The 19,381-nt window shown below is 44.4% G+C and overlaps 2 protein-coding genes across 3 annotated transcripts in view; one reads left to right on the top strand and one right to left on the bottom strand.

The window, feature by feature from the left end:
• Positions 1–3,269, bottom strand: part of UBA5 (ubiquitin like modifier activating enzyme 5) — a 17,977-nt gene extending 14,708 nt beyond the window's left edge. The window contains exons 1-3 of one of the 2 annotated variants that reach the window (XM_019508856.1): positions 3,047–3,269; positions 759–804; positions 579–668 (exon numbers count right to left, since the gene is read on the bottom strand). In XM_019508856.1, the coding sequence (XP_019364401.1) occupies positions 579–668; positions 759–804; positions 3,047–3,180 (270 nt within the window). In that variant the 5' untranslated portion in view covers positions 3,181–3,269. Of the gene's footprint in view, positions 1–578; positions 671–758; positions 805–3,046 lie in introns of those variants that run through there. The other variant, XM_019508858.1, reaches the window with a different exon arrangement.
• ACAD11 (acyl-CoA dehydrogenase family member 11) overlaps positions 3,179–19,381 on the top strand; it is a 68,801-nt gene continuing 52,598 nt past the window's right edge. The window contains 5 exon segments of the mRNA XM_019508710.1: positions 3,179–3,323; positions 3,399–3,537; positions 10,693–10,792; positions 11,083–11,208; positions 15,145–15,306. Coding sequence (XP_019364255.1) covers positions 3,179–3,323; positions 3,399–3,537; positions 10,693–10,792; positions 11,083–11,208; positions 15,145–15,306 — 672 coding nt within the window.

Genomic DNA, 19,381 nt, shown 5'->3' with positions numbered 1-19,381 from the left:
CTGCCACTGATGAACCCGTGCTGATTGCCCCTAAGCATGCAGTCCCCTGCTGGCCCCTCCTGGATGTGTGCCAGAATTATTTTCTCAAACAGCTTGCCTAGGATCGAGGTAAGACTAACTGGCCTATAGTTTCCCAGGTCCTCCTTCCTCCCTTTTTTGAAGATTGGAACCACATTGGCCGTCTTCCAGTCCTCCGGCACCTCTCCAGTGCACCACGAGTGCTCGTAGAGTCGTGCCAGGGGACCTGCAATGACCTCGGGTGTGTGCTTTGAATCTAAAAAGGTTGAGAACCACTTATGGTTATACTATGATCCATTCAAAGAGAACTTGATTCTACAAGGGGTTGAGCACCCAGTTGAGAGGAGTCTGTACCATACGGGATTGGGCCTCAGGTAAGGCTATTCCACTAGAACACAGAATACATAAACTCGGAAGACTCATCATTTATAACTTGTGTATATTATTCTTTTGTTTACTTTTACTGAACTTTGCAACTGGGCAGATTCAAACAAGAAATCCATCCTCCTAATCCCTGTCACACTGATCTACTTTTAGTGGAACAAGAAAATGTATATTACCTTACCAATGCCACATCTTGTCAGCATTTCAGCAGTGACACTGCCAACTCCACCAACACCTACTACTGCTACTGTAAAGGTACGGATTTTCTGTGATAAGAAAAATAAATATAGATCAGCATTAACAATGTATTTCTCAGGGGCAGAAAAGAGTTTTCTGAAATTTAAATATAAGCATACCTCATAATCTTTCACAATTCCCATTCGTTTTAATGCCATCAGGCGACTAGGTAAAAAACAAAACACAAACATTGGTAAGGAAAGAGCCATCTTAATAGTCATTTATAATTTTGTTGCTGAATATAAGATTCATGCTAGTCTCTAATTTACCTATGAGAAAAACACTGAGTGTAAAGCAGCATTCAGATTTTTTAAAAGGAGTTCTTTAAAATTACAGTTCAGTGGTTTATCTTTTATTTTTATTGACAAATTAGACAGTGTAAACTCAAGACGAATACAATACAGCTGTTTTGTAAGTTTAAATGAAATATTATAAACATTCAAAAGCATATACAATGAGCTGCTGGTTTTGAAAACCAACATTAGCATTAAACATATATTTCTCTACAGAAACAATAATCTTCTTTTCTTGTTTCAAATACAATACAGTTGCTGAGGCAAAATCCAAATTTCATTTGTCCATTTTGTAACAAGTAACTACTAGTAAGAACAATTCAAAATGTCTGATTTGTTTTGGCTTTCAACACACCTGCTCTAGTCTGAATAATCTCATTGAAATCAACAGGACCATTTGTTAGACCCTTGACAAATGTTCACTGAATGATAGGCAAGTAAGGCTGGAAGGGCTCTCAAGAGGTCATCTAGTCCAACCGCCTGCCTGAGACAGGGCCATCCTTATACAAAGCATCCCAAGCAAATTCTTAGATCTAACTTACTACCTAAAATTACACAAGTGACTCTGCTACACAACCACAAAACAGAGCGCTCTAACCTGCCACTGGTTAAGCAGGGAGACAGTGGGGACCAATTTGCTGCTGCTACAAGAGTTGTTAAAATATACCTGAAAGACCCAAGGAGGGCTTTGCCTCTGCACTAAAGGGGGAAGGCAAAACAGCCTGTATCAACCATCTGTACCAATCTAACCATGGCATAATATTCCTTCCTGATCTTAAATGTGCCAGATGATCTCACTCTGAACAGAAGTGCAGGACCCTCCAGCCAGGAACCTCTGGGTTTGAGCCCCAGCAGCAGCACTGGCCCATCTCCAGGCTTGGCTGTGGCCAACACCCAACGCTTCTGAGGAAGGCAACGTCCATCTGTCCCCAACAAGCATAGCAACAAGAGAGGGAAAAAAATCCTTCTGCGTGTGGCAATCAACAAAGCCCAGAAGCATGGGAAATACCCATGTAGTAAAGCAAAAGCACAGTTACTCCTAGATCATCTCTGACCAAACCTCTGCAACATCTTTCTGAACACTTCCAGTGATGGAGAGTCCACAGCCCCCCTGAGGAAGCCTGAGCCACTGCCTCACTGCTCTAAGCAAGGAGGTTTTCCCAGAGAGCCAATCTAACCTGCTTTGGCTGCAACTTCAAGCCACTGGTCCATGTCCTTCTCTCCAGAAGGAAAGGTGCTTTTCCTCCTCGTTATTGCAGCCCTTGAAGTATTTGCTGGTACATCCCTTCTTAACGGCCTTTTCCGTAGCTGAGAGTCACTATTTCCCTTCAGTCTCTCCACCTTGGGTTCACTTCCCAAGCCTTTGATAATTTTTGTTGCCTGCCTCTGCACCAACTCTGAATTAAAGTTCACGTAAAAGCACCATAAGATCTGATCCTCAATCCCCACAATTGTGTTGCCTGCCATGCCACACACATGCGTGGTAGGAAGAGCGCTTTTGGGCATGGGGATCAGCTCCCTGTTGCACCCTTTCGACTTGCCAGCACCGGGAGAGTCAGGAACCCAGGTCTTCCCCCACTCCCCAGCTGTAAACCAGATGCCTGCAGGCCTGGGCTGACAGTCAGCTGACTGCAGGCCCCAGCCTCAGGGCTGGCTGGAGACCCCAGTGACTGGTGCTGACCATCAGCCCACGGCTGGGTCGGCCAATGGTTGATGTGGCTGCCCTACCCGATGTGTGGAGCATTCGTAGGGCAGGTCTCCCATTTATGAACCCCTTCAACTAGCTGCCAGGGTAGCACCTGTGCCCTTATATGACGTGATCCTCTGGGAACTGCACCATAAGTGTAATGTACACTGGGTTCTGCACCATAAAAATAACATGGGGAGGAGGGGAGAAACCACACCACGAGTTTAACAGGCACTGGGGGACTGTGCTGTAAGTGAAATGTGAATGGGGGAGGGAGGAAGAGGAGAAGGAGGGACTGCGACATAAGTGTAACAGGGGGGAGGGGGGTGCCATAAGCTTAACGTGCAGGTGCCATCCCAGAGCACGGCTTCTCGTTCCCTGCCCCGGGGAGAGCCCGGCCGGGGGAGGGCCCCCGCCCCCTGCGCACCTGTAGGGGTTGGAGTCGGTGACTTCCGGGCTCATGCGCTCGATCCGCGCCCGCGGGCCCGGCCCGGCCCCCGCCCGCAGCGCGCGCAGCTCCTCCTCCAGCTCCCGCACGCGGCTCGCGTCGGACGCGGCCATGGCGAGACAGCGGCAAGCCCGACCCCCGCAGCAGAAGGACACGTCGCGGCTACAACCGCAGCTTACACCGCCCCGGGTACGCCCCCCAGCTTCCGGCTTCCGGCCTGCAGGAGCGCGGCGCATCCTGGTGACATCAGAGGGCGGTGCTCCACATGGGGAGGGCACCATGGCATCTGACTGCCGCCTGACGTCACGCACGCTGGTCGTAGATCCCTGAGCCGTGGCGGAGGAGACGGGTACCACAGTGGTGCGGTCGCAGCAGCGCTTCGAGCAGGCGGCGCTGGAGGTGCACCTGTGCCGCTGCCTGCCGGGCTTCCCCGTGCGGCCTGCCGGCACGCTGGCCCTGCGCTAGTACAGGTAGGGCGGGGGCGGAGTCCAGGCCAAGTTGTGTGTCCAGCCCTCCCTGCTGCCGCTTTCCCCGCGCAGGTCCCTGGGGACTTAGCTCTAGGCATGGGCCCGCACCAGCTCTTGCCCACGCCTAGACCCGAACTGTTGCGGGGCAACATGTATTTCTGAAGAAATATAGCATCTAAAATGAGAACAGAGGAATAATCAGTTAATTTAAAAAACCCTGACATTCCTTTTATTATATAATCCAAATCTATAAATGAGATTCAAGTACTGAAATGTGATGGCATCTTCATATCTATCAAGTTCTGCTTGTATAGCACAGACAGCATGTGCAGAAATCAAAAGGCCAACCTTCTGAAGGTATGCTTCTTTTAACGACTTCTTCCCTCACCATAAGCCTCCAAATTGCCCAAGGTCTTGCAACACTTTAATTCCCTTTATATGAATCATCACACCACCCATCCTAGCAGTTCCAACAGACTTCAATCTCAAGATGTAATTCCTTCAAGAACAGTCAGACTCCTTGGATTTAAGCCTTCAGTAAGTAGTAGAACAAAGGTATAACACTATGTACATCAATAAAAAACTTCATATTTATAAATAGTACCTTTATTACTTTTAATACTTGAATATTGCTTATTTAGAGTAGTCAGTCATCACAAAGCTGTGATTAAGTGCTTGCTGCAAGGGAGCCCTGAACTAGTTGAAGCCTCAAAATCACATCACTATATAAATTATTCAGTAAAAGAGTAGATGGGGTTAATTCAGAAGCAGATTTTGCCATCAGCTGTACTTGTAGGTCCTCTTTAAATCAACTCTGTAGAAGTACAGATGTGAGGATGAGATACTGCTAACTGTATGTTCAATAGCTAGATCAGGAAAAAAGAAAAAGTATGCATGTCACAATGTTTTCTAGGGGTGTAGGTTGTAGCCATGCTGGTCTAAGGACACAGGCAGACAAAGTTCTTTGGGTGATTCTAACATCTTTTATTAGACCAACTTAAGTAGCTGGAAAACAATTACTAAGCAAGCTTTTGGGTTCAAAAACCCTAACTTTCTACTTTCTCTAGAATACTCCAGCACCAACATCTCCTTTTTAGACACAATCAGTATCCAGAATGATAAAATACAGGCCACCTTATACAAGAAACCCACAGACCAACATACATATCTGCACAGAACCAGCAATCACCCTAGAAACACCAAAAAAGCTGTGATATACAGCCAAGCCCTCAGATACCACCAAATTTGCACTAAAGAGAACACCTGGGATTGCCACCTCACCAATCTTAAAAAAGCTTTCACCCAAAAGGACATTCCTCCAGAGAGAGATCACACGTTTGAAAGAGCCGCCTGGATACCACGTGAAGAACTGCTGCAGTACAGAAGAAAACTACCCACAAATTGCACACTGCTGGTTATGACATATCACACCCCCCTCAAACCTGTACAGAAAGTCCTCAAACAATTGCAACCCATACTAAAAAGAGACCCTATTCTTAAAAAGATATTCCCAGAGTCACCCATCCTAGCCTTCAAACAAGCACCGAACCTCGCTAACCTCATCGCCAGAAGCAAACTTCCTCAAGCCCAGAACATACCAAAAGGATCCAGACCATGCCATGACAATAAATGCAAAACCTGCCAACACATCTCCACCACCCCCACAATTACTATACCCTACAGCAGAGCCATCGGCATTTCTGGATCTTACAGCTGCACCTCCAGAAATGTAATATATCTCATCCAATGCACCAAATGCCTGGGTGGAAAATACGTAGGAGAGACCAAACAACAACTGCACACCAGAGTGAATGCACACCGGAAATCTATCAAAGACAGGAATACTCAATTACCTGTGGGGGCACATTTCTCCCAAGAAAACCACTCTCTCTCCAATCTCTCAGTTCTGATCCTCAAAGGAAACTTACAAAACACTTCCCAGAGATGAGCCTACGAACTCCACTTCATCAGCCTCCTGGATACTAAAAATCATGGACTAAATATAAACATTGGATTTATGACACATTATAACCTGCCTGACATCTAACTCCCTAGGTATCTCTCCATTATTCATCCCCTTCTCTCTCTTCCCCCCAATCCCCTGCCTATCTCTCACCCGTTGACTCCTCAATCTACATTGTCACTGACTACCTGTCTTGTATGCATACCAGCCCAGCCTCTGGCTTCTTTACTTTTCATTCCATCCAGGAAGAGCACACACCAACTACAGAAACTTCCTTAGCCTGACGAAGGATTTTTGAACCCAAAAGCTTGCTTAATAATTGTTTTCCAACTGCTTAAGTTGGTCTAATAAAAGATATCAGATTCACCCAAAGAACCTTGTCTACAGTGTTCTCCAGGCAGTGATGTGTCAGGATGGCTGCGGCCTTGTCCAGTGTCTGGAAGAGCCCTGAAGCCAGCCCAAGCTTGGCTTCTAGAGCAAGGGGGGAGGTTAGTTTCCTTTCCATTCTGAGACCCTAGCCTTACAGTCTCTCACCTTCCCTTATTCTCCATGGCCCTGACTCAAGGACAGAATCCAGTTCTGCTCCTGAAAGAGGGACTTCAGCTCTTATGGGAGAGACCCAATGCAACCCACAATTCCAAGCAGCTCAGCAGGTAGTTTCTTCATTAAAGGGGATTAATGGGGCCAGCCAGCCAGAAGTTCTCCACCCCCTCCAAAGGGGGCAAGCAAGATAAAATTGCTCTGTCCCCAGTCCAGCCTGCATAGCTCTGAACACCGTTAAAGATACTCAGGCTGTTCCCTTTGCAGTCTTTCTACCTCCCAGAGCTCCTCCACGTCTCTGGCCAGGTGCTGCCAAGCTGCCTTTTTTCCCAACCTGCTCTTCCTTTGTCATGGTTATCTTCTCTGGACATCAGGGCATCTCACATTGAATAAAGCCATTCAAGACTGTAGATCCATCTCATCTCTGCCTGCAAGTAGCCAGCTCTTACCTTATTAGCTTGTGCACAAAGAATGAAAACTCAGGCACACAAAATGTTCCCCACACATACAGGCTGGGGAACTCCCCTCTTGTCAGCACGGAGGTGGAAAAGGATCTGGGAGTCATTATTGACTCCAGGATGAACATGAGTCGGCAATGTGGGGAGGCGGCTAGGAAGGCCAACTGCACCTTGTCGTGCATCCACAGATGCATCTCGAGCAGGTCCAAGGAGGTGATCCTCCCCCTCTATGCGGCACTGGTCAGGCCGCAGCTGGAGTACTGCGTCCAGTTCTGGGCGCCGCACTTTAAGAGGGATGTGGACAGCATCGAGAGGGTCCAGAGGAGGGCCACTCGTATGATCAAGGGACAGCAGGGTAGGTCCTATGAGGAAAGGTTGCGGGACCTGAACCTGTTCAGCCTTCAAAAGAGAAGGCTGAGGGGGGATCTTGTGGCCTGTTATAAACTGGTTAGGGGGGATCAGCAGGCGCTGGGGGAGTCCCTGTTCCCCCGAGCGCCGCAAGGAGTGACCAGGAACAATGGTCACAAGCTGGCGGAGGGAAGGTTTAAGTTGGACATCAGGAGGCGCTACTTCACGGTCAGGGCGGCTAGAGTCTGGAACCAGCTTCCAAGTGAGGTGGTGCAGGCTCCCACCCTGGGGGTTTTTAAGAGGAGGTTGGATGACCACCTTACTGGGGTCATTTGACCCCAGTGCTCTTCCTGCCATGTCAGGGGGTCGGACTAGATGATCTGCTCAGGTCCCTTCCGACCCTAGAAACTATGAAACTATGAAAATAATGACAACAGTTTATCAAACAGAAATATCAAAATAAAACCCGTGGTCCTTCACAGTGTAATGGTTTGGTAAATTGGAACTGGCTACAGAGAACACAGTTAAGGTTCATGATAAATTTAATCGTATAGTCCTGTAATGTATTTACTGATGTTCCTATGTGGTGTGCATTTAGAATGCATATATAAAAAACATTAGTTTGGATAGCTGCCTCAGCTAACGAATTCTACAGATCAGAATTTGAAAAAAACTTACATGATACCTATACACACAAACTTTAAACTACTAGCCAACATGGTCTCCCTTAGACAGACTCTGAAGTGCCAAAAGTGTTACTTAAATGTTGCTTGTTAACCATATATCCAGTTATATACCCAGTTGAGTGGATAACTTATTAATTTTTATTTTTGTGTACTCGTTGCATAAATCTGAAAAAGCCCCAAACATGGAATGCTTCTCTTTCTCTCCCACTTATATCCTAAAATACTTACACATGCACACACAGTCTGTGTCTGTTTATCTCCTCCCCTGGTGAAGTCTCCAAGACCAGTGTGTAGAAATAATATTAGTTTTTGGGGAGTTGGTTTTGTTTTTTTAAGGAAGGTGTCATTGTCTCTTTTTAAGAAAGTGACTTTTGAGTGAGCTATATCCAACATGATTTACAATAGTAGTATTAACGTAAAGTAGCAATGGAGTTTATGAAGTGGAAGAAAGTGACTTACAAACACACCCTAGTTATATGCTCACAAACCCTGAATGTGGAGAGAGAAATGAGAGTTACTTTGAACTCTGGGATGTCCAGACCTTCCACTTAGTGAATGTTTAACAGGACATATTTATATTGTGTGTCCATACTCTCCAATATTTGATGTAGTGTAAGAGTGATGATGTAACCATGATGGTCCAGAAGTCATGAAAAAGGTAATGATTTCTTAGGGATGTTATTTTTTATTGGATCAACTATGTCATTGGGGTAAAGTTAGACAAGCTTTTGAATGCAAGGCATTCTTTGTCAAGTCTCTGATTACAGGAAGCCAGACAGCAAATGAAGCACAGCATAGGGGAGGGGCTGAGAGAGATTCTCAGGAATAGCCCGCATCTAATTAAACAGAGGAGAAGAAGCTGATTACTGGTAGATCATCAAAAGATGGACTTGGGTGTAGGTAAATTTCACCTTCCTTGTGTAGAAAGAATTCACAAGCTGGATAAATTGTAATGGGACATAAATCCAATATTAGTATTTAGTCTTTGGTTCTTAGTGTCCAATCAGCTTACAACTGGTGGTAAGAATCACCTTAAGAAATCCTTGCCTCTCTAATAGTTAGGGTTTTTAAAATATTTTTATTGTTCCTAGAAAGAAAATAAACATGCAGCTTCTTTTTAAAAAGGATTTTTTTTAAAGTTGTGTGAAAATGAAAGTGTGATTGGTGCTTTGCACTCCAGACAGAAAAAAACAAGGAGCGTTCACACAGAATATTCAATATGGAGGAAAATTTTTAAAAGCACTTTACACCTGTGCTCCATTTTCAGGAGCTTAAATCTCACTGACAGAAAGATGCAAGTTTCTAAGTGTTTATGTAGCTTCTGAAAACAGAAGTAAGTTCCTACACCAGCTTAACACTTCAAAATGTTTAGCTATGCTGTAATGAAGACAGCAACAAGATATTAGGAAGAAATTTGTGGGCATAAATAAGTAGATAAAAATTATTTTATGGTAATTGGTATAAACTAATGCACAGCTGGAAGATCAAATATACTTATTTTAAAGTAATTTGATGTTTTAGTCTCTTGGGGCCTTTGTACATGCCACAAAATTAGCCTTTAAAGTAGCTTAAATGCCCTTTTGCACCACTTTAATGGTGCTGCTGTTTGCATGCTTGGTGGTGTATTCTGCTTTAAATGACTTTGGAACACAGCAAGATAAAACACCTCTCCAGTGGCAAGGAGCCTGATTCCCCCTCCACCTCCCTTTTTAAAGCCTGCCTGCTTGAACTGCATGGGAGGCCTGGTGCTTCTCTCCGTAGCTGCCAGGGGGCTGGTGTTTCCCTCCTCAGTGGCAGTGCCCCCTGGGCTGGGTGCCAACAGGTGGGTGCCACTGCGCCACCACCACCATAGAGGGAAGCACCATCCCCTCTGCAGCTGCGGAAGGAAGCGCTGTGATCCCCACGCAGCTCAGGGACCTCCCCCCCGCCCCGGACTGCCAGAGAGGCAGGTAGGGATCGGGCCCCCACCCTTGTATACACGCTGTGGGGTTTAAGTATAGTTTAATTCTCCATAAGTTGAAATTGTGGAAACGGTGGGTTTTTTAAAAGCTACCATTTCAATTTACAGAGAACTAAACCAAATTAAATGCCCGTGGTGTGTACAAGCACCCTATACCTGTACACGCCACGTATAGGGCATAATGGATCTTAAGGTAGACATGAATGAGAAAAAGGTTCCGGCTATGTGGATGAGCTCAGCTTTCAAGATGAAGATCAGAAGTTTGAAGGGTATGTGGTGGAAGAAGGTGTGTCACTGGAAGGATCTGAAGAGGTGGGGGAACTAATCAAATTGCCAGGCAATTTATAAGTTTGAAAAGCATGATTAGCAAATTTATTTGCCTTAAGGATTGATAATACATGACATGGGTATGGGTGAACTATTAAGTTCCAGAACCATAGGCTGTAAATAGATGTCTCCTTTGACCCGGGCCTGATCGTCCCATGGTTTGACTTAGATTGAAACAGGCACACCACAATCATTTACACTTGTTACTCTTTCATGCTTCATTGCTGCTCCTCCAAGCCAGTTTGTCTTGGGAAAGAACATTAACATACTTTTTCCTGTATACTTCATAGGGACTTGAAGCAGGACAGTGGGCTTGTACACCTGTTTGATCCCAGTGACACCTGTAGGATAAATGTTTACAGCCTTGGTGATTTTACTGTGGCTCAGTATAAACATAAAATTTCACTTGGAGTTGCAGGATTGGGGTCTTAGTTCATTGACTTTCTCAGTATTTGCAGTCCTTAAAATCTATTCCATTGCAAGGAAAAGCAAGTTTATACAAGTGTATATACTGATGCATTTTTCTAAACTTACTTAGAAAGTCTTTGAGACTAGCATGCTCCAAGATGAGCTTTGAAAATAGACTGATTTTTCATGATACCTACAGAAGGACAAAGCTAGAGGAAGCATAATATATTCAGTTTCAAACAACAAATCTTTGGCCAAACTGGGCTAGAACACAGAGCTCCAGACTTTCCAAAGTATCATTTGCTGCTTGGTAAGGTTGTGTGTTTAAAAGACAACCCTTGAATTAGGTTCCCTTTCAGTGTCTGGAAACAGCATTGTGTGCATTCCTGCTTTGTAGTTAGAGTTATTCTTTCTGTTAAATGTTTGCAAACTTCATTTCTTAGGAATTTCTGTTTTGTTCCTCTATAGTTCAGGCCAATCCAATCCAACATTTTACTTGCAGAAGGGTGTTAGGGCATATGTGCTCCAGAAGAAGCCTCATGGTCCTCTTCTACCTAGAGCTCACAAGGTTAGTGATATTCTTTAGCAAGCTTAGCATGCACTTCATACAGATTGCATTAAATCTATATAGTTATCAGCATAAAGAATGTTATCAGTTAAACATATAGCTAACCATGCAGGTAGATGCATAAGCCATTATAGTATCCGTTTTCTGTACTGGATTTGTAATCCAGTGCTTGGTGTTTGAGATGGTAAACTATTGTTTTCCTGCATTGTATGAAAGAATAAATTAAGGAATTGGAATTGTGTTTGAAGAATTTGAATGCTTTTCTGTGCTTAACACTGTATCCTTCTTAGATTGACAGAGAATATCGAGTGCAGAAAGCATTATTTTCAGCTGGATTTCCAGTCCCTGAGCCCTTATTGTATTGTAGTGATGTTTCTGTGATCGGAACTGAATTTTATGTTATGGAACACATACAGGTTGGTCAATATATTACAGATTTCCCCCACCTCCCCCCTTATTAACTTCCTTAACATGTTTTTGTATGTTGAAATAAGAAGTTTGGCCAATATTTTTCAATGTCAGAGCCCAGAATTATGCGGAATTATTTCTGGGCCTCAGAAAGAAAAATGGCCTGGTTTTTCAGAAGTGCTAACTATCAAAAATTCCTGTTGTCATCAGTTTTTATGGGGTTGCGTTTCCCTCTGATGGTTCGTGTATTCAGGTTACTATTCAACCCGATTCTGTCAGGTGAGTTTTCAGGCAGACATCTTGAAGTGAGTCAGAACTACTGGTGTGAAACCCATACGTTTATTAGGGAAACGTGGTCAGATTTTAAAGCCAGCCAGCTGGTATGCATTCCTGTGACCTGAAAGTCTCTGTGGCTGGTTTGAGCCCAAGGGCAGCCATGGTACCCCCTGGTGGCTTTGCAGCGCCTGCCCAGCTCAGTCCAATGTGGACCTCCCTTAATTGTTTTCTTGCCATGTCTTGTTCTTGCTGAGGATCATGTAAGGGAGGCTGACCATGTGCCTTAGAGTGAGCCCTAAGCTGTGCAAGTTACTACCAGGTCCCTCCTGGGCCTTCCTAGTCTCAGTTGAGCACTTAAGGTACTTGAGCCCTCTTGGCTTGTCTGTACCCCTCTAGAGCATCTGTAGCCTTAAGGGCTCAATGCACAGCTCTGTCCTGCCCTATACTACACCCCATGTCTCATGGGTGTTATCACTTACGATGTTAGCTTTCCATGCTTGGTCCCCTTGGGCACTCATATCACCTGGTTCAACATACAGCCTCTCTTCTCTGGACTTTCATTCTGCCTTGTCCCACAAGCAGCCTCCTACATTCCTGTACACCCTGTTGCATCCCACTCTCAATCTCTAGGCACGTGCATGCCCTGCTGGGCCCCCACTCTGTCTGGGCTCCTGGGTTACTGGTTCTCTAAGGGGGCCTTGAGCCTGCCCCAGCAGGGTTCAAAGTTAAGTCACCAGTACAACTTAATAAAACAGCTAGGCCTTGTGGCTGGCCCCAAACCCTCCCTGGGTCTAACATAAAAATCAGGACTACCTGCCTGTATAAGTGGGCCCCTCTCTATCCCAGGTACCTTTTTCTTGTTCTTCTGACTGCAGCGTTGCCTGCTCAGTCCCATGATCAATTCAGGAGCTCTGCTGCAAAGGGTTCCTCTCTTCATGATTCCCAAGGCAAGTCTGCCTGACCAGCTCAGGCTCAGTGCTTATATAGCTGCAGCCTGGGCTGCTGTTTGTCAGATGAGTCCTTAATCAATCCTTCTTTGCCACCTGCAAGTGGCCTTTCGACTGCTTGCCCCCTTAAGGGTACAGGCACACCCCAGTGCCCTGTTACAGTGTTATCCCTTCTTAATACTGAAATCAACTATTTTTTTTAAAAGTGAACCAGGGGCCCTAGTTACAGGGGAAGGTGTAGGCAGATCTGGGCAAGATCTCAACACCACTTGAGAGGTTGAAAAGTTCCTGGGTAAACAAAAGGGAACTCTTCAGGTCTAGACCCTTTAAAATTAGTTTATAGCATGGTGTTCTGGCTGGTTCTTTCACTTTGGAACTGAGATTACTTATATCACACATTACAGTATGGTTAAATCTTGTTTATTCAAATGAAAAACCACCGACTGAGGTAATTTGGGGCTTAGAAAGTACACAGATCCAAAATATATCTATTCATGTAATTTAGCAGGTTCATACATATTCTGAGAATAAGTTGTCATGTGTCAACTTGTGCAGATTAGCGCAATCTTCTTACAAAGAACTCAAAAATAATTTTAAAATGCAGTGTTAGTAAGATTTCAAGCAGTGAAGTAATAGGAAAACAGCATTGATGTATGCACCTAGCCCTGCAGTTCCCTATTCTTCATCGATTCCTCTTCTACATACAGATCCTTATAATTTCCTTTTTTTATATTTTAGTTTTTGGAGTCCCCTGTGGTTCAGTGGTAGAATCATTGCCTACCACACAGGAGACCTGGGTTTGTATTCCCAGATACATATACAACTACAGCCATGGAGGCACCAAACATCTAGACTCAGTCTGGTCTTTGGATTCTGTCTCAGTGGCCAAAAAGCAGGATAGAAGGTCTAGGCAGCCTCCACTCCTCCAAAAATTCCTGCCCAGGCATATGCATCCAAGGTCTGGGTGGTCTGCCTGCATACACCATGATCCAGGAGGATTGACAGTTGCTGTGTGATTTTGGTTTTCAGAAGTCCAGGTTTGGTCATCACACGTTTCCCGTCCAGCATTTTGATGCAAAGTTAGCCTTTAACTCAGTCACAGGAAAAAGGCATTTCCTTCTAAAATTAGTTTTAAGGGGTCATTTTTACATACATTCCTTTCTGCTTCCCAGTGGAATTTTTTGGAAGATCCAGTTCACTTCAACATGCAACATTTTTTGTTTTAAATACACCATGTTTGAAATCCAATGTTTAAGTGATCCCACTTAAAGTGTATTAAGTTTCTGCCAGGAAAAGAAAAAGACTGGGTGGCAGACAAAATACGATTAATCTCCTCAACTATTGCCAACACCAGGTATGGAAGAAATCAAGCGTCAACATTGTGAGACTATTTTAAAAATAATGATCTTTTAAACTAAATCATGGGTACTCGGTTCTGTTCTTTGCCTACTGGTTTCTAAGCTATAAAAATTAGGTCAGATTTTAAGCTTTTTTTTCTGCAACAGTGAGGGAGGGCTAGAGGCTAGGTTTTTTAAATGAAAGATGAGATTATCATGGCATCACTTGACTCCTGGCACAGGGGGCTTTAAGAAAACTAAAAAAAAATTAGAAGGTATGCAATGAAATCATTCCTGTGTGAGCATCATGAGTCTTCCTTCTCACTGACTCATAGGCATAGGTTAGAATGGTATTATGCTATTTGTTAATTCTCTGTCTTTTGTTTGTCTATTTTGTATTCTTAATTTTAGGGTTTTCCATTCAAATAAGATTGTAATTCTGTTTCTAATTAAATGAACATTGAAATAAAACTGCTGGAATAAGATTTAACCCTTTTTGGTTTGTTTTCTAACAACATTAATGCTTTTGTTTTAGTAAGTTTAAAAAGTGTGTTGTTTCTAGAAAGTACGGTTTCTTCTTTTAAGCCTGGATCCTGCTACTTTTATTTTTTTCAAGGATATGAGCTTGGATTTGTCTAAAATGGATAGCTGCAAGTTAATAGATATATTCCAAATTTAGCAAACTGCAATATAAATTGATTATATTGACTAAACTTTGTTATGTAATGCTAAAGTTAATTCCTAGTTTTCATGATTGGCAAGAACTAAATTCTTTGATGCATTTGCCTGTGCAAATTTACTTAACACATCACATTACCTAGCTGAAAGTGAGTGGGGTTCAGATAAATTTGACTAGCTTTTCCTTCAAGCTCATGGTGTAGCAAAATAGATTTTTAAAAAGGGTGCTTATCAAGGAACGTTACTTTAAAGGAAAATGTAAGATTACCTTTATAAGTTATGGACAGTGCAAAAACTGTTTAAAAAGTATATTGTATTAAAAGATTATACCTAATGTATACACTGACTTATTTTCATTCAGAATATTAGAAATAGACCTAAGCTGCACAATCAAGATGTTAAACACCTTCAGTGTAAGGACATCAGGACAAAAGGTTCTAGTTCAGGCTTTTATCTGTAGGATATATTATTTATGTCAAAATTAGCTTCTCACTGATATCCTGAGAAATAGGTAACATTGGATTATAGTAAGAGAAAGTGTCCTAACCTCTCCAGGACAAGGAACAAGCAGGTCACTAGGGTTCACTGAGACTGTGACTGACTGTATCACACTGATCTCGTGCTGCCGAGCTGTACGAATTCCCTCTCCCCTTCCCCTCATCCTTTCCTTCCATCCCACTAACCGTCTGATTTATGATGTCTTTAGGGTCGCATCTTTCGAGACCTCACACTACCTGAAGTCAGTCCAGCAGAGCGGTCTGCTTTGTATGTTGCTATGATGGAAACCTTGGCCCGGTTGCACTCATTTGATTTGCAGTCACTTGGTCTCCAAAGATATGGCAGAGGACCAGGATACTGTAGGAGGCAGGTAAAGGTCTTCCAAAAATATCTTACTTTGTAATGCCCTTGCAAGTTTCATTTGAATTGAACATTACAACGCTTATCATGTTAAGGTTTTTAGAAAATAAACAACATCCTTAGACTATTTAAGACTTTGCTATTACCTAATACATTACAACTAGTTCAGTTACTGTACATGTTACAAAGTGTTTGTAATGCTGTAATAAAGTCTGCGGTACTCTGATCAGGCATGGCATTTATTTAATACAGCTTTAAAGCTACTGGATCTCACTGGGTTTAGAAGTCGAAAGATGTAGCAAAATATCACTCTTATCAAAATCCAGAAGCAGGTTGTCGCAGTGCACTCAAGTGCCCTGTGCCTGAGAGCAGAGGCTGCTCTGGGGAGACCCCTAGTGGCAGAAGGGGGGAGGCTCAGCTGCCAGTCACCAGGGCTGTACAGGTGCTGGTTGCCGGGGCAACTGGTAAAACCAGCTGACCAGGAAGGGGCAGGGCTTATCGCTTCTTAAGCCCAGGTAGGAGGCCAGGAGGGCAGTCCCTGTCGAGCAGCCATGGGAGTAGGGACTCAGCTCGGACAGACAGAGGGGAGGACTCTGGCAGTGAGAGCATCCCCCGGTCACTGCTGAGGTTGGGGAGCCCTCCTTCCCCCCGCTCCCTCACTGTCTAGTAGGGAGTAGATTTTTGTTTGACCAGACGGTCTAGTTTTTATGTTGTAGCCCAGGGGCTTTATGTTTTATGTTTACTGTTTTAACCGGAGGACCAGGCGAGGCTATTAGGGGTGGAGGAGGCCTCATAGGAGCTCCACGGTAGCATGGGGTCTCCTGGCGCTGGAGAGGGCGCAGCTTTATTTGGGGGCGCATTGACCCCAGCCCCAGAGCTAGGGGGCGGCAAGGAGCCCGGAGAGCGAAGGGGGGCAGCGAGGAGCCCCAAGAGAGAAGGGGGCAGCGAGGCGCCCCAGGAGAGGGGGCAGCGAGGGGTCCCAGAGCGAGTGAGAGAGGGGGCAGGGAGGAGCCCCGGGAGTAAAGAGGAGGGCCCGAACATAACAAGGCCCAGGTCAAACCACGTTAACTCCATCTGCGAGGCTTGGGCTGCGGTGTAGGGGAGGAAAAGGAGCCGCAGGTAGCACCCCCTGTTACCGGGGCGCGGAAAAATGGGCAGCCTCCGGCTGATTACAGCCATCTTCTAATCAAGTAAGATCAAGGCATGGCAGGTGAGCAAGCAGGCGGTTGGCCCATTACAGGAGGGCAGAGCCATTCCCAGAAAGGCTCCGATATTGATACTCCTGTCACACAGGTATTGCAACCCCTGTGTTAATGTTCTATAAATTTGTATCATTCATGCCATTTGAAATAGGAATTTACTTTATTCCCTTTAGTGTAAACTAGAAAGAATCTTAATTGTATATCAGGGAAGAGGGTTAAATTCTGTTTTGTTACACTGGTATGAAATGAAGCAGTTCTAGTTAAAATAGTCTTGGGTTTACAGTGGTTAAACCTAGATCAGAGTTTTTCCTGTTTTCAAAGAAAGCTTCCTGAACTTTAGAAAATAGATCAGTGTATGATTATTTCTTATTGTTTTAGTTTGAAGATATTGAAATATTGGAGCTTTTTGCACAATATCTGTAAGGTTCAGGTTCATGCTATTTGATTTTGTTGTTGTTTTCACTTATATAGGCCTAATGGTTATGAAGCAAAGTTTTCACTGAGTCTTCCACTGGTGAGAGAAACACGAACCACAGACAGAGTAAATGCTGCAATTTTCTGCTTTTTAGTAAATCTTTTTCTTGAATCCTAATAATAAAACCAACTCCACTATTGCCAGTTCCCAGTCTTATGACCAGGGACCTACTGAAATCATGATTTCATTAATTTTGCAGAAACCACACAACTGGTAGGTCCGCCATGAAAAAGCCCAGTCCCTGCAAAAAAATGCAAGGACCAAAAAAAAGTGGGAGAATGGCCAGTGAACAAGCGAGGGGGAAAAAAAAGGCAGCTGCAAACAGAAAATAGCAGGAAGCCCTGGTGTCCTGGAGCAACGGGGAAAAAGGTGGGGATTAGGGATTAGTTGCAGTGCAACTCTGGATGTGTCCAGGAAAACCAGCATCAATCATCACTTGGAGTCCAAGGCAGACACGAAGAGGAAGGCTGCTGCAGAAACTGAAGGTTAGAGCAAGAAGCCAGCTACCCTGCCCTCCTTGTTTAAATGGGCCACAGAAGACAACTTGGCAAGGTGAGAGGCGGCATTTTCCTTCTTGGATGCTTTCACAGCATCTAACATCCTACTGGAGAAACTTGATTACCCCAAGTCAAGAGACTACCTGAAACAAAACGGGCCTAGTGCTGGCAGTTTTTCCTGTGCCAACAAGCTTCAGCAGGACTAACTCCCTGCAGGGATTCCTTTGCATGTAGAGTCCACAAAGGCTGCCTGGGCAGAGTATCATTCCTTTTCCATTGTGGCTGATAAAGCCACTGACCCTCAGGACAGCTACATGCTGCACATTTTATTTGTATTGGGGAGCTGGACCGACTGGGAGCTGCGTGCATTTCAAACTGAGCTGATTCACCTCACCTGTGTCAGTTTTTCCACTGTGTCCCAAGCAGTCATGAAGGTACTTGTCAGCTATGATGTAAACTTTAACAAGATCTTAGCATTCCTATCTGACAGTGCCATGTACGTGTGCAAGGCTTTCTCTGATGTGTTCCAAGAAATGCTGCCCAGTGCTGTTCATGTCACCTGTAATGTGCACATTCTGTCCCTAGTAGGTGACATGTAGTGCATGCAGCTTCCCAAGGTGGATAGCCTGTTGTCTTCCTTCAAAGTCTTCAAGCACTGTCCAGGTTGTAAGGTCCAATACAGCGAGTCTGTTGCCCATCAAGGTGTGGACTCACATGCCACTATGCTGCTGCCACCAGAGCCCACGCTCACACGGTGGAATTCCTGGTTCCACACAGTCCATTACCATGCCAGCAGTTTGTGAGTGAGGAGCTGGAAATCACACCAACCATGCAGTGTATGCTCAAGCTTTGCAATGTCCTAAGACATGGTGACATTCAAGATCAAGTGATGTTTGAAAAGCAGCACAGAAGGGACCTATTCCAGCAATAGCTGCAAAGCTGAACCATTACTACAGGTATGACTTGTCACTGCCACCATGTTTCAGACAGCTGGCTGCCCCCTTCCTTAGTGCTGTTCCTGCTGAGTTGTGACCTTCAGCTATTGAAAGCAATCCTTGGATGGGGGAAAAAGCATGACAGCGAACGTGCTGCCTATGTGAACTTCATCAGAGTGCCAGATGCTTGTGTCTGTGTCCAGGTCCCTGTCTATGACTGGTTTCCACATCTTCATGCCCTGACAAGATGCTGCCTCGCCATTCCAACAAACTTGGTGGACACTGAGCGTGTCATCTCCATGTATGGACAAGTGTTCATCCCACAGAGGCAGAGAATGTCTCCAGCCAGTGTGGCTCGGCGCACCATGCTTGCATTTAATACATAATTTGAACTGCTTGTCTTAACATTAGCATTCAGTTTCAGTAAGCTCCTTTTATAATGTCCTTTATAAAGTGTGTATACTTGGTATTACTTACAATTCGTAGTGTCCGTTGATTTATTTTGCTAGGATATTTTTTAGAGATTAATTAGGTGCTTAGACCACTTAATAATGTGGCAATGAGTGGCTTCCACAGGCTCGATCAGGGGATTAAGCCCAGGGAAGCCATTAATTGTGGCATTATTATTAAGCAGTCTAGGACCCGGTTAATGGCTTTCCTAGGCTTGATCCAGGGTTCAAGCCTGGGAAGCCATTAATTGCTGCATTATTATTAAGCAGTCTAGGACCTGGTTAATGGCTTTCCTGAGATGGACACACACTCATCTAAATAATACTTTTCTTTAAAGGGTTTGTAATTTACATTTTCCAATAATTCTGCATGTTTGTATTTTTTCAGGTATCAACTTGGAAAAAACAGTATGATGCATCTGCTCATGCAGATATTCCTGCTATGAACCTGTTGGCTGAGTGGTTAATGAACAATTTGCCATCTGGTGACAATGAAGAAAACTTGATTCATGGAGACTTTAGAATAG

This window comes from Gavialis gangeticus, unplaced genomic scaffold (assembly GCF_001723915.1).
Source record: "Gavialis gangeticus isolate Ggan-Ray unplaced genomic scaffold, GavGan_comp1, whole genome shotgun sequence".
Taxonomy (NCBI): Eukaryota; Metazoa; Chordata; order Crocodylia; family Gavialidae; genus Gavialis; species Gavialis gangeticus.
The sequence above is the reverse complement of the archived record's forward strand: the minus strand, read 5'-3'. Positions and strand labels throughout refer to the sequence as shown.